This window comes from Pelodiscus sinensis, chromosome 3, assembly GCF_049634645.1.
Source record: "Pelodiscus sinensis isolate JC-2024 chromosome 3, ASM4963464v1, whole genome shotgun sequence".
In the NCBI taxonomy this organism is placed as follows: domain Eukaryota; kingdom Metazoa; phylum Chordata; order Testudines; family Trionychidae; genus Pelodiscus; species Pelodiscus sinensis.
The window spans coordinates 103995685-104010921 of record NC_134713.1 but is presented as its reverse complement, the minus strand read 5'-3'; the positions used below and the strand labels follow the sequence as shown (position 1 = coordinate 104010921).

The 15237-nt window shown below is 44.1% G+C and overlaps 1 protein-coding gene across 4 annotated transcripts in view; it reads right to left on the bottom strand.

Moving 5' to 3' along the window:
* The window catches only part of ADGB (androglobin), a 244141-nt gene that overhangs the window by 108730 nt on the left and 120174 nt on the right, over nt 1-15237 (bottom strand). For all 4 annotated transcript variants that reach the window (XR_012902706.1, XM_075924379.1, XM_075924378.1 and 1 more), the window contains 4 exons: nt 8862-8925; nt 5637-5739; nt 2874-3015; nt 977-1091 (listed from right to left, as the gene is read on the bottom strand). Coding sequence is in view for 3 of the 4 variants with exons in the window: in XM_075924379.1 (XP_075780494.1) it covers nt 977-1091; nt 2874-3015; nt 5637-5739; nt 8862-8925 (424 nt within the window). In the remaining variant the exon portion in view is untranslated. The remainder of the gene's footprint in view (nt 1-976; nt 1092-2873; nt 3016-5636; nt 5740-8861; nt 8926-15237) is intronic.

The window sequence follows — 15237 nt, the reverse complement described above, 5'->3', positions numbered from 1 at the left end:
GACCAGAGTTCCAAGAGGTTTTGGATTTCTGGCCCTGACCAGGCTGGTGCCCGCCTTTTGGTGCCACTGGGTGGGTCCTTGTCTCTGTCCTAAGAAGGGCCGGGGGGCCCTCGAGGCTGGGACATGGTTGTCACGGCTGTCACGGGTGCTCTGGCCTGTCTGGGTGCCTGTGACTTTAAGAGGCTGTGGCCAGGAACCACAGAGGTGCTGTACATGTAAAGGCTAGACTATCCACAAGGGCTTCTTCCTGGAGGCCTTTTTTGTCAACAGAACTGGCTCCCTGCGTCCACACACACCTTTTGTCAACAGACCTCTGTCGAAAAAGGCGTTCTTCCTTGTAAAACGAGGTTTATCGCTTTCAACAAAACTGCCATGTTCTGTCGACTTACAGTTGACAGAACACGGCGGTAATGTAGATGCAGGTATAGTTTTGTCAACAAAAGGACACTTTTGTCAACAAAACCCGGTAGTCTAGACACACCTAGAGAGTGCTGCAAAAGAGACCATACACTACCTTCAATTTAAATATTTCTACTACATTTAATATCCAATTATATATAAGAATATGAATCAATTTTCATCTATTTTATGTGAAACAAAACAATATACAGCGCCTACTTATATATTTACATCATGTTGCTATAACTATGCCCATCTTCATATGAGTCTCTCTCCCTCATATTTCCACTATCTCAGAACAGTTTTCCTTGCTTCCATATATATTGGGAATGTATATGATTCAATAAAATCAACTATAAATGGAGATGCAATATTATTTATATTAAGATTTAAATATATTTTTATGAGAATACTGTTCTTTTTAAATAATTGTAATCCATCTCCTCCTTCACATCTCACAAAATTCTCTTGCATATCCTCCAAACTCAACATTCAAGAGAAAAATTAGATCAGTATGAGGGAAACAATGGTCAATGACTTGCAATAATATTTCACAGGTTGTTATGGTAACATGTACCTTGTCAAGATTTGGCATAACAGTATCCTCTTCACCAAACACACATGGCACCATGCTACACAGATGGATATGGTGCCCTACGGGGGAACTTGCAGTGAAGAGTAACACATGTCGCCTACATACAAAATGAAACATAACAGAAAATTAAAGCACTCTCTTTTACAACAGTGGTTCTTCAACATTTTCATTCAGTGGGCCAACTTTGGAGCAATGCATTTCTTCACTGGCTCATCAGTCTTCTTAACCCTCAATTGCTAACTGTTTGGTTCTCAAATAAGTAATTGAACAAAGCAAGAGGAAATGCTCAAAGACATACTGATGAGGTTATAATTACAGGTTGTAATTTGAAAAGCGAATGTTTTAGATTTTTTTTCTGATTTAGTTTGATTATATGTGTTTTTTGTAATATAGAATGACATATTACTATAGTTTTTCATAAGGATAGAGTATAAACTCTTTAGGTCAGAGATCATGGCTCCTTTTCGGTTTATCTGTTGTTTCCCGGACACTGATTGAAAAATATAATAAAAAAGAAGATGACTTTAAAAGCAAAGACCACAGCTGGCTACATTTAAGTTTATAAATCTGGTCTGGAAAATCCATAGCAAGAGTCAAATGTCCTGGTTATGTGTAACTTTAAACAAAAAGGGCATAGGGAAAAAAAAGAAAATGTAGATACAAAACAAGATTAGCCTAGCTATAATGCTAAAGCTGTGGCTCTTTTATGCAATTATTCTGGACCCAATCCATTCAAGAGTGGCCTCATCAGCTGATGATCTATATAAGTTCAGTGTGTCCCTTGCAAACCCCAGCTGATTCCAATTTTAAAACAAAGATGTTTTTTTATATTCACACAAGGATCAGGTACTCAGCACCATATTCATCCTTTCTCTTGTGAATGATGGCATGAGAACTGTTTAAGCTCTGTAATAAATGGCAACAAAAATAAGGGAGAAGCAATGCAATCCAAAGACTTTAAAAAATGTTTTTAATTGCAATTGGTTGAAGACGACGATTACAACTCTTCCTAACATCCAAGTGGACAGTAGGAGGAAACTTTCCATTTGGATTCCCGAGTAATTTTTTTTTATTTTCGAATGAAATGCAAATTGCTCCACAGTGTAGGTCCTCAGTCCACTGCTACTCCCATGCCCGAGACTGACATATTATACATTATATATAATTAATTATTCCTTGTGGCCTGATTGCAAATTGTAGACAATGGGGAATCAGAGGTACAGTGTCATAGATGGGGAGCTTATTTGTAACAGGTAAGGATGAAGAGAGTGGGATGGAATTGTCTTTCTTCATTTTTGCAGCTAAGGAACTGCTTTAAACTAGAAATCTAGGGCTGTATGTCAAGAGATGTGAACTTCCCAAAGCATCGATGTCATGGTTTCCTAACAGTTCTAAGTTGTAATTCTGAAGAAGGTATAGTTGGATATTACTTAATGTTTCCTAAATTCTATTTCACAAAGAGCTACAACATTGGCTTTGTATCATGCTGCAAGAAAAGTTGTAGTTACAATAAATGACCGAGAAAACTGCTAATATCTTAGCCAACCCTATTTAGAAACAACTAACCTACACAATGTATTTTCAGTTGTGTTTTTTATAGGAAAAACTAGTGGGTCTACTCATATGAATAACTACTCTGTAAAGAGAGAGTAAGAGATTCACAGATTGACACACAACTTGAAAAATTTTAGCAATGATTCTTAAATCTATATAAACATTGCAATCTTACCAAAACTTGGAAAATGCTACAAAATATGCAAATTTAACATCCAAATATTTGCAAATAATTAACCATTCCAGATTCAGTTATGTAAATTCTATCCTTAAGGCTACAACAGGCCTGTAAGTACCAGAGAGGAAACAAAGGACCGGTACACACCCTGGGGGAAGGCTTAGCATAGCAGCTTTGGTTGCATATGTATGTATCTTTAGCATAAGTTGGCTAGTAGCTACACTTTTCCAAGAGAAACTTTCAACTGTAAGCATGCCCTGTGGTATGCCAGAACCTTCTTTTTGTGTAGCTGTAAGAAAAACAATTAGAAAAATAAAGTTAGCAGGTCAATTAATACAAATACCATGTGGCAGAATTCAGGATCATATTTTAGTCATCAAAGCACATAAAAAAATCCCAAAGGGACTATTTGTATGTTGAATATGCCAGCGGTATCTTCACCAGCTAAGTGCCCTACTCAGACACTGAAGTTGCTGACCCTTATTGGTAGCTCTTGAAAAACAGCATATCCACAGTACATGTAGGTGTGTCACAGTGCTGTAGAGCGAATTCTTGACAGAAGTACATTGGAGGCTGTACATGCGCAGTGCGTGATGTGCGCGGGTCCCCACCAGCACCATCGCACATGCGTGGCCACTCTCCCTTCAGTTCCTTCTCTATTCGGAACCCGGTGTAGGAGAAAAGCATTTTTTTCCGAAATAGAGGGAAGGAAGGGAGGGTAGTGTTGCACCCCCAGGGATACTCATCTTGAATGTCAGATACAGCAAGGTGAGTAACCTCCTCTCCGAGAGAGAGATGTTCCTGGGGGTGGTCCACAGTAGGTGACTGCAAAGCAATTTGTGTTATGGGTCTTCGGATCAGGCAGGTAAGCTGTCTGCAGTACGGCCTTTGCTACTCTTGTGTAGTGGAGAGGCCCTGAGGAAAGCACATAGTGCTTAGCAAAAGTTTGTTCTGATGCCCACGTAGCAGCAGCACATATGTCATCGATGGGAACCTTCCTCAGGTTAGCGACTGAGGTGGCAACCACTCCAGTAGAATGTGCCTGGATTGAGATAGGTGGTGGTAGATGATTGAGCAAGTAGCACATGGCGATGCAGCCAGAAATCTAATGAGATAATTTCTGGGATGATATGCGGCTGCCCTTGTTGCATTCTGCAATGGAGACGAAGAGTCGTGGAGACTCTCTGAAGGGTTTTGTTCTATGGATGTAAAAGGAGAGTGCCCTTTGGGCATCGAGGGTATGCATCTGTGCCTTGAAGGTGTTGGCGTGAGGCTCTGGGAAGAATACAGGTAAGTGTATTGTTTAGTTTTTCACCTTTGGTAAAAACTTGGGGTGTGTCCAAAAAAAGACTTTGTCCTTAAAAATAACAGTGAACGGTGGGTCCACCATTAGGGTGGCCATCACGCCTACTCTACGGGCTGACATTATTGCAACTAGGAATGCCTTTTTTAGGGTTAGGTGGAGAAGGGAGCATGTGGCCATGGGTTCGAATGGGGGTTTTGAGTGTCGTCAGTACCAGGTGTAGATCCCATGGTTCTGGGGACAGTATAAAGGAACTGAATGGAGGGTGGCCGCACATACGTGATGGTGCTGTGCATATTGCATGCTGAGCATGCATGCCCCGACTGCACTGCTATCAAGAATCCACTTTGCAGCACTGGCATGCACCTATACTACTGGGGAGACCCCAGAATGTCTCTTGAAGAAAAACCTTGTGCACTCACTTGGAGTACATTTACACTCTGAGGGTGTGTCTAAACTACACCCCTCTGCCGACAGAGGTATGTAGATTAGGCACATTGCTGTTGCAAATGAAGAGGGGATTTAAATATCCTGCACTTCCTGTGAATAGAAATGAGCGCCGCTTTTTGCCAACGCAGCACTTTGCTGGCAAAAAGCAGCAGTCTAGACGGAGACCTCGTTGCATGAGGCATAAGGGATCGATCGGAAAAGGCTTTCCTTGTCAACCAATCCCTATCTAGACTGCTGCTTTTTGCCGTCAAAGTGCCACGGCGGCAAAAAGCGGTGGCCATTTCTATTCAAACGAAGCGCGGGATATTTAAATCCCCACTTCATTTGCAATAGCGATATGCCTAATCTACATCCCTCTGTCGGCAGAAGGGTGTAGTTTAGACACACCCTCAGTGTAAATTAATTCAAACAAATAAAAAGGCTTTATTTTCCGAAAGATCCCGTCTAGACTGGCGCTTTTCTCCAGCAAAGCCCCGAGCTGGAAAAAAGCGGCAGCCATGTTCATGCAAATGCCGTGGGGGATATTTAAATCCCCCGTGGCATTTGCAATTCCGACTGGTCTCATTAGCATCCCTTTTCCGGAAAAGGGTGCCAATGTAGACACAGCCCCTGTGAGGGCTGGCTCCGGTTAATGGGAGAAGGAAGCAGCTCTGTGCACTTTCACTTCCCCTCCTGTTTGGTGAAAACAGTGGTAATACGCATGAGCGAATGAATACAAGTGGTCACAGCGCTTCTCCGCTCACTCATATTTTTATCTTTGTGTTTTAACAAACTACGGCGACTTTTATTGCTAGTTATCTTGTATTGCTAGATATCTAATGTTAATGTTGATGACCCAGCACCAACAAAAAATTGACTTTGCGGTCACCACCTGAAATGCAACTCCCACCTTTTCCATTATTTTTAATGGGAAAATTGACCCCACATAGCATGTTTTTGCTTAGCATGAACATTTTCAGAAACGCATCTAAAATGTTAAATGAGGAATTACTGTATTGCAGTTCTCATTAAACCATATAGATATTGAGTGTCACCTGCTCAATACAAGACAAAAAAATAAGAAAAAAGTATGTTTCAAAATAAGACAGTTAGATAAAAGAGTCTTTAGCAGTTGAGAACAATCATTAGTAACACACTTTTTTTGGTATTGATCTTACCTCCAGAATCACCCCAGCGTACTAATGCAGAAAAACTAACCAGGATTTCAATAGGCTTCAGGCTGTCCACAAATAAATAATAGAGGACTCGATCATCAGTAAACTGCAGATGGAAAAGGGCATTCATTTTTAATTTTTGTTGAATTAGTCTTTTACAATTTTTTATTTAAATTTCAGACTTTGTGATTCAATGTGCAGTATGTAAAACAAGGAATTAATTGTTGCCAGTGCTTCTAGTTTCATCTGCCTATTAATATTAACCTTTCATTAGAGAGAATAAAGGAAAAATAGTTTCTTTAATGGAAAATGTGCCTACATCTTAAGCACATCTTCCTCATATAACTTTAATTTAATTAAAGGTATTTATTTGCTAGTATTTAATAAGGGATCAACTTAGTTATCAATATATTTTTAAAGGTATGAAACATCAAGGATATTGTTCTACAGTTTTCCAACTCTAATTAAATTCCAACAAACTTAAAAGACACAGTATCAGGAATATTGTTGACTTGTAACACAGTAAGTAGCTTGATTTATATTTTGCAAAAATCATAAATATGGCAGCACTTTGTTTAACAACAACTTTAATGCATAAACACTAGAAACAGTAATGTGTACTGCACCATTCTTAGAAAATACTCTCATTTATACTTCACTTCATTGTCTCTTATATTTCTTCTTAAATTTGACTGTTTCTCATACCATAAATGTGAATACTACCAGTCTGATACCAAGGGTGTGCATAGACTACAGGGTTTCCTCGGAAAAAGTGGCCTTTTTTTGAAAAAACTTTCCCTGAGTCTAGACTGCTGCCACATTCTTTCAAAAGTAAATCGAAAGAACGCAGCAGTTTTTTCAACTATTGAAAACCTCGTTTTACGAGGAATAACTCATTTTTTCGAAAGTACTTTTTTTAAAAAAAAGGCACTATGTAATGCAAACTGTGCTTTTTCAAAAGAGAGCATCCAGACTGTCTGGGTGCTCTCTTTTGAAAAAGCGGCTTGCTTTTTCGAAAGTACTGGTTGTAGTCTAGATGCTCTTTTTCAAGAGAGGTTTTTTCAAAAGTATCTTTCAAAAAAGGCTATTGGTATGTGTTCAGATCAAGGCTAGATGCCCTTCAGGAAGATATGCTTTATCCAAACACAAGTTATTGGGTCAATACAGGGGCAACTAGGTGAAATTTAATGGCCTATGATACATAGGATATCAGACTAAATGATGTAATGGCCCCTTCTAACCTTAACAAATCTAGAAATCTCTGAAACTACAGTATAAAAGTGTTATCCCACATGGCTGATATTTAATTTGCCAGATGATATGAATATTTCATTTACCTGTCTCTAATAAAATGTGATAGTGCCAGAGGAAAGGGTTCTAAAGATTATACTTTGCCATCCGAGCACACAGCTAGGATTGTGTTGATTAAAGTTTAGTAACAGAGCATATTTTCAGTTGTATGCAGGTGCAAACCCAGAGCGTAAGTTAGTCAGAAAAAACTGATCTACTATCTAATTACACTTTGTAACACTGAGCCTAATGATACTGATGTTATGCTGCAGTTATGGGATATAACCCATAGAGATCATTTCTGAGCACAGGAGTTTGTACTAAGTCTATTCATGACAAAGTTTAACTGCACAATAATTACAGGATATTAATGTACTAAATATGAAACTAAAGGAGCAATACATTATTCAGGCGTGTTTAATCTTCCAGCTTCATGAATTAATTAGTTAAGCTACAGGTATCAAAAACATTTCTACAGTGTTTTACATTGTAATTGCAGTATATGTATAATGTAATTCCAGTTACTGGAATAGATTCTCAAGTGCACCAGAGTATCACTTAGCATACCTAAAGAGTCAAGGGATGGGAGAGGATATTTCTGCCCTCCTAATCTTGTGACTCTCAGAGATTGAATCAGTCTGGGATTCATTTGAGAGACATTTCAAACAGCTGCTTAAAGGCAAATTTAAGACACCTTTGTCTTGCTGCTTAAGTGGAGCTGAAGATCTGGCCTACTATACTCTACAATGTAACCTGAAATCTTTTTTGCCACCTCCAACAACCAGCATTTGTTCAGACATTGCAAAATAGTAAACCATGGTAGCACTGTCATTTCAGATTTCGAAGGAAGGAAATATTGAAGTATAAGTGTTAGCACAGTTGATTTTTAATAATGACCACTGACATCCTAAGTATGTTCATCTATTATTTATGCACTATTATTTTGTCTGTAAATACAGGCAGTCCCCGGGTTACGTACAAGATAGGGACTGTAGGTTTGTTCTTAAGTTGAATCTGTATGTAAGTCGGAACTGGCGTCCAGATTCAGCCGCTGCTGAAACTGACTGCCAGTTCTGACTTACATACAGATTCAACTTAAGAACCCCAAGTCAGCTGCTGCTGAAACTGATCAGCAGCTGATTCCAGGAAGCCCGGGGCAGAGCAACTGTGCCTCGGGCTTCCTGTAGTCAGTGCTGGTCAGTTTCAGCAATGGCTGACTTGGGGACGCCTGGGGCAGAGCAGCTGGGGTGCTGCCGGGTTGGTCCAGTAGTGCCCAGAGCGGCTCTGCGGGACCAACCGGCAGCGCCCCAGCTACTCTGTCCCAGGGTCCACAACAAAAGCCTGGTCTGCTGGGGGAAGGGGCACACTAGCTGCGCCCCCCCCCCCAGCAGACCAGGGACACAGGGAGCAAAGCGGCAGCGGGGGGGGGGGGGGGTTGCCTTGCCTCTGAGGCTTTGCTCTGGCGCGGGACCGCTTTGCTTCCGGTGCCCCTGGTTTGCTGGAGATGGTCCCCAGCAGACCAGGGGCACCGGGAGCAAACCCGCAGCCACGGCAGGGTCCGCGCGCTTCTGAGGCTTTGCCGGAGCAAAGCCTCAGAAGCGCGGGACCCCGCCGCTGCTGCGGGTTTGCTCGCGGTGTCCCCTGGTCTGCTGGAGACCATCTCCAGCAGACCAGGGGCACCGCGAGCAAACCCACCCGGGCTGCGGCTTTGCTCCCGATACCCCTGGTCTGCTGGAGACGGTCCCCAGCAGACCAGGGGCACCGGGAGCAGCTTTTTTCGCCCCGGAGGTCGAGGTGACATAAGTCGGATCCACGTAAGTCGGGGACTGCCTGTAGTAGTTCTTCATCGGTAGCACTAATGTTTAGGATTTATGAATTATCAAGATGTAGGCCTTTTCAATAAAAAGGCAAAATAAATAATGTGGTGCATGCATTTACCTTAAAATCTGCTTTCTGATAACTATAAGCATATGAATTTGGTTTGTGGAAAATATGCAGGTTCCTAGAAAGAAAAAATGAGTGGAAAAATTATTTTTAGCATTACTAATGTTAGTAAATTTTCTCTCTCATCTCATAAGATGATATTGCAACCATTTCTATCCTTATAAAATAGACTCAAAACTATTTCTTGAAAGTGTTTCAACATTTGGAGCTTCATAAAAGATGAATAGGTACAATTTATCTCCAGTGAAAGCTGCTGACATTGATTAGTATCTTTGTTATAGTTCTAAGTCTTTCTTACACAGGTCTGACAGCTAGTTTTATCTTTGGATTTGTAAATGGCAGCAAACCAAAATCAACTTAAAATTTTAACACTTCAAATCAATATAATATATAAAAAACAGAGGAATGAGGAATGAATGCCTTTATGCAATTTGTTAGTATTTCTGTGAAATGTACAGTTTTTGTAAGCTCACCAGAAAATGATTAAGAAGCTGAATCAAACTGTGACCTCAGTTTGACCCAATTAATCCACCTGAGTTCTACTTTAACTGAGGACAGAATCTGAAACAGAGTTCAGGGTTTTATACAAAAGAAGAGTTCAGATTATTCAAAGTCCCTATTGAGGCTATGATACATTACTGATATACATTGATTCTACAACTGCTGATCTGCTCCTCCACCCTCAACATTCATGCCAATTTTTAACATGCATATCAAGTTCTCTTTATTTGACTTATGTTCACATTAGACAAACAAAGACATTCAACATCACTAACTGTCAGGATAAAAATCTTAGCCCAGCAGCTAAAATTTCTGTATAATAAAAGTTTTTAAGGGTCAGTAGAGATAGACTGATGGATCGTTGTTTAAAAAAATAAGTTCTAAAAATAGATAACTCTCTCTCATCCTTTCTAGAAATGAGAAAAAGGAACTGACAAGTTTGGCATATAAATTTGTTACAGTGGTCTTCAAAAGGTTGACAGTAATTTACTCTGTGTTCAACTAATAATCCTTTAAAAATTGTTCATATTTCACTGTTGACTTTAAATGGACCTTTAACTAAATTACACCCTTTACAAATAGGAAACAGTGTTTGCAGAGTGGAACGGGGAAATCACTTGCCTTATGACTATGCTTCAGTAAAGGATTCTCTTACAGGATCTTATGGTATTCTTACTCCTGATCTGGAGCTTCCTACATGACACAGGCAGACTTTCCCAAATTCTAAGTACTCAATAGTGTTTAGCCCCTACAGATAGTGGGTAACATTGGCAGGTTCAGGCACAAGCTACATACTACTAGGGACGTTAAAATGAGATTAATTTACTCATCAAGCAGTCAATAGAATTTGTATGGACTACTCGATTAGTTGATAGGAGAAGGCAGCCCAACTCAGTACTGGCTCGCGCCAGGTCTGGGACTAAACCCAGCTGTGACTCTGCAATTTAAAAGACAAAGCTGATTTTGGTTGCTGCCCCCTGGTTCCTACTACCTTGCAGAGCTGCAGTGGGGTTTAGTCACGGACCTGGCACAAGCCAGGATTGAGCCAGGCTACCTGCCCAGCTGGCAGTAACCCCCATCTGTGGGGGGCACAGCAACTCCCTGTCTGCAGAGGGCTACTGCTGGAGCAGCTTCTGCCCATGGCCAGCCCATGCTGCCGCAAATAGAAGCTTCTTCGCGGCGGCAGCCCCTGTCCTCAAAGGGTTTCAGTGGGGAGTTGGGACCCCTGCAGACAGGGGTTGTTACTGGAGCAGCCTCTGCCTGCAGCCAACCTGGGTCCACCGCAGGGTGAGGCTGCTTCGCAGTAGTCTCCCCTGACCTCCCTGACCCCTGCACTGGGGGCGGGGGGAGGGAGCAGGCGGCACAACAGAGACAGTGCTGGGGGGAAAAGCTTTTAAGCTGGCTCCTGCCAGCACTGGCTCTGCTTCTCGCCCTAACTGCCCCTGATAGAGGCAACAAGGGTGGGGGGAATGCAAGTAGTCAACTCAATTACCTAAGCCTAGGCTTCTCAGGTAGTCAACTAGTCAACTACTCGCTTACATCCCTACATACCACCCTCACATACCATCTATGACAATAGCCACTGAGGTAAAGACCTTCCAGTCAGTTCCTAATGAGCAGAAAGTGAAGGCTACCCAAAGAAATATCAATCATAAAAATAAAATAATTGAAATATTAGTGAGGCTAAAAGACAAAAGCTTAAAAAAGCATAGAGAGAATCAGAACATCTAACAATAGGTTATTACGCATATTAAGAAGCATATTAAGCACATCAATAAATTCTGACTTCTGTAAAGATACCAATCAAAAACTCAAAATGCAGCAAGAACTGAGCAGATGTACTCAATTAGAGTCATTTGTTTATATAAAATAAAACATTCAAAAATAAGGAATAATCTCCATTTTTCTTTCAAGGTATAAAACACCTAGGATTGAAAAAAGTTAGGTTTTCCTACTTTTGATACAGAAGACTGAAGACATGTCTACATTGGAACTGGAGATGTAAATTTGGCTTGAATTTGCAACTAAAAATAGTAGGGTAGCCATAGCTGCATAGGGGTGGCAGGATAAACTAGTCTTGGATGAGATAGTGGTTGGGGTGGCTAGCCCATACAGGCAGTCCCCGGGTTACGTACAAGATAGGGACTGTAGGTTTGTTCTTAAGTTGAATCTGTATGTAAGTCGGAACTGGCATCCAGATTCAGCCGCTGCTGAAACTGATCAGTTTCAACAGCGGCTGAATCTGGACACCAGTTCTGACTTACATACAGATTCAGCTTAAGAACCCCAGGCGTCCCCAAGTCAGCTGCTGCTGAAACTGATCAGCAGCTGATTCCAGGAAGCCCGGGGCAGAGCAACTCTGCTTCGGGCTTCCTGTAGTCAGCCGCTGGTCAGTTTCAGCAGCGGCTAACTCGGGGACGCCTGGGGCAGAGCAGCTCGGGTGCTGCTGGGTTGGTCCAGTAGCGCGGCCGCTCCTCGGCGCTACTGGAGCAACCCAGCAGCACCCCAGCTGCTCTGCCCCAGGCGTCCTGATTCAGCCACTGCCGAAACTGATCAGCAGCGGCTGAATCAGGACTCCTGGGCAGAGCAGCTGGGGTGCTGCCAGGTTCGTCCAGTAGTGCCAAGGAGCGGTGCTGCGGGACCAACCGGCAGCGCCCCACCTGCTCTACCACAGGCCCCGGGCTTTGCTCCACGTCTCCCTGGTCTGCTGGGGGGGGGGCACTAGCTGCGTCCCTCCCCAGCAGACCAGGGAGACGCGGAGCAAAGCGGCGGAGGACCCGGGCCGGACCGCGGCGCTTCCAGATCAGCGCCGCGGTCCGGCCCGGGTCCTCTGCGGCTTTGCTCAGCGTCTCCCTGGTCTGCTGGCTCGCCCAGTAGACCAGGGAGACGGGGAGCAGCTTTTCTTGCCCCGGAGGAGGTGGGCGGTGGGACCAGGCATCCCGCCGCTCCTGTCCTCCGGGGCGAGAAAATCACCGTTCGTAACTGCGGATCCGACATAAGTCGGATCCACGTAACTCGGGGACTGCCTGTACTGCTACCCAAATGTAAGGGGACTGTTACCCCTTACTAAAACTCTGTGGGAGTTTTTTGGTTTACCAGCTTCAGAAGGGGAAGGGTTCATGAGACTGACAGACCCCAGAGACAATGGAAAGCAGTCAACACTCCAGCTCAGCCTGACTGACAGGTTGTAAGTGGGGATTGTTCTGGCTCTCTCTCTGAGCAAACAGGGAGCTGAAAGAGCAGAGCAAGCTGTGTGCAGGAGAGGTCCTGCAAAGACAGAGATCTGGAAGAGGAGTACAAGAAGAAGTCCTGCAGCGACAGAACCAGACACAGACAGGCCAAGCAGTGCAGACCCTGTGTTGAGCAGCAGACTGGCAGTGCTCAGAAAGCCAAAAGGAACAGAGAAGCAACACAAAGAGCTGGAACTGGCCAAGCAGCACAGCCTGCAGCTGGATGTGGTGAGCTACTGGGACCTGCAAAGTGTGGGGAAAGGCTCTGGACTGGGAGAGGGGTCTGGCCACTTAGAGACTGAGGCTGTGTGGTCACTGCCAGTGCAAGCGTGTCCAGCCTGCAGCCCCTTGCAGCACATCCAGGGCTTCTAAGGAAGAGACTGTGAACTGTCCTTACACTCTGCAGACTGCTGTGTTGATGTGCCTGTGCTACAGAGCAGGGCTGTGTGTTCTCATTTAACCATTCTCATTGTTTCTTATTCTATTCTCTTTAATCAGTTGATGTTTAATAAATTGTATTTGCTTTGAACCTTATGAAGTGATCACTGGGCCAAGAAGGCCTGCAGTGTAAAGAGAGCACCTCGGAGTGGGGACACCCTAACTCCTGCCCCTAGTGACTACAAGGTCAGGGATTAAGCCCCAGGAAACCTGGGCCCAGCCTTGTTGGGGTTTCAAGGGCTCTGCTACTCAGGAGAGTGGAGGGGGAGCCCTCAGGATCAGGGAGCCGTGGGGTAAAGGAAGTGGGAGCGGGGACTCAGATCCTTTCGCTGGTTCATTTCACCGGGGTGTATAGAAGCCAGGAAAGTTCCCCACAAGAGCGGGACCATTCCCCCGCTTACATAATTGGCGTCACGAACAGGATCCTATTCAAAGGGTCCACCCCATTGGTTTATTTGTTGAGTTCTGGTAGCACCAGCCAGGCCTGGTCGAGAGCACAACCATGGCTGGAATTGAAGAACTACAGATCCAAGTTGCTGAACTTCAGCGCAGATTATCAGACCAAAGTGAGGCATTACAGCAAGCTAGAGCTGAGCATAGAGAAGCCTTATCACTGGCCAGGGCAGTTATAGACCAACAGGCAGCAGAAGCTAAGAAACCCCCTACTATTTATGTCCCACGGGAGCGGAAGGTTGCAGAGTTTGGTGGCTTCCCAACTAGGCCAGGAGACATTACGGTAGAGGAGTGGGTGAAGTCTGTGAAGGCAGCTCTGCATGTGCTAAGAATACCTGAAGAAGATCATGTGGATTTCATAGAGGAGCACCTCAAGGGCCAGGCCAAGGCCACAGTAAAGTTTATGGCAATGGCAGACAAGAAAGATGTGAAAAAGGTATTTGAACTCCTCCTAGAAGTGTATGGAGACAAGGTACCTATTGGAACTCGGCTAAAGGAGTTCTTTGAGCGAAAGCAGGAGCCTGGTGAAACTATCCGGGCATATGCCTATGAACTCCAGGAGAGAATGAGCAAAGTGGAGCGGCGAGACCCTCAACGAGTTTCAGACGCAGATATGGCGCTGAAAGAACAGATGGTGTTTGGGCTTCGGGATGACTCCCTCCGCCGTGAAATGAAGAGAAGGCTGAAGGAAGAGCCTGGAAAGAAGTTCCCTGAACTCATGCAGGCTGCCATTATGTGGTCAGAAGAAGAGGAGGCTCCTTTGGAAGAGACCGGCAAGCCTAACTCCCGAACACGGAGTGGGGGCCTAGTCAGTGCAACTTTTGGGGAAAAGGCCCTGCCCCAAACACAGTTAACATTGGAAAGTTTAAGTGAAGCTATCCAAAAACTGGCAGTCCAGCAGGGGGAGATGCTGAAAGTAATGACTGAGGTGGTGAAAGAAAAATCCACCTCCTCCACTACTTGGCCAAAATACCCCAGGACCCCAGGGTCCCGAAGGCCCCCACTAAAGGATGAGCTGGGAAGGTACATTTGTTATACTTGTGAAAGGCCAGGGCATACTAGCCGAGATTGTCCACTGAAGAGGGGACTGGAATCCCGAGTGTCTGAAATCCCAGAGACACCAAGATCGAGTAGCACATCAGGGGAAGGCCAAGCAGGGACAGAAGGGTTCCTACGGCTGTCCCTCGGAAAAGGGCAGCATGCCAGCAGTAAGGAAAAGGACCCTGATGATGCTAGTGCATTTGATGACTTCTGCGGTCGAGCTTTTGGGGACTGCTTGACAGTGGAAATAACCATAGCAGGGGTGAGGACCCGCTGTTTGATAGACACTGGCTCAGAAGTCACCACTATTTCTGAATCATATTTCCAAAACTACTTAAAAGAGAGAGATCTGACCATGCATAATACCCGGTTTGTACAGCTAACAGCAGCTAATGGACTAGCTATCCCTGTTGTGGGGTGCCTTGAAGCTGATGTAGGGTATATGGGTCGGATAATCCCGGGAAAATGCATCTTTATCCTAAAGGATCCAGCTTCGGAAAAGACTTTGATGGGGAACAGAGTACCAGGAATTCTCGGGATGAATATAATAAGAGAGCTGAAAGAATTACTATTAGTGGGGGAAGGAACCCAAGAAATGAACCGGCATGGGGAGCCTAGGATGAAGGCTGCATTGAAGCGGGTACTGGCCCAAGTGGAGAGACAAGGATGTTTTCCTGGTCCCACAGGACAGATTGGCTACGTAAAGG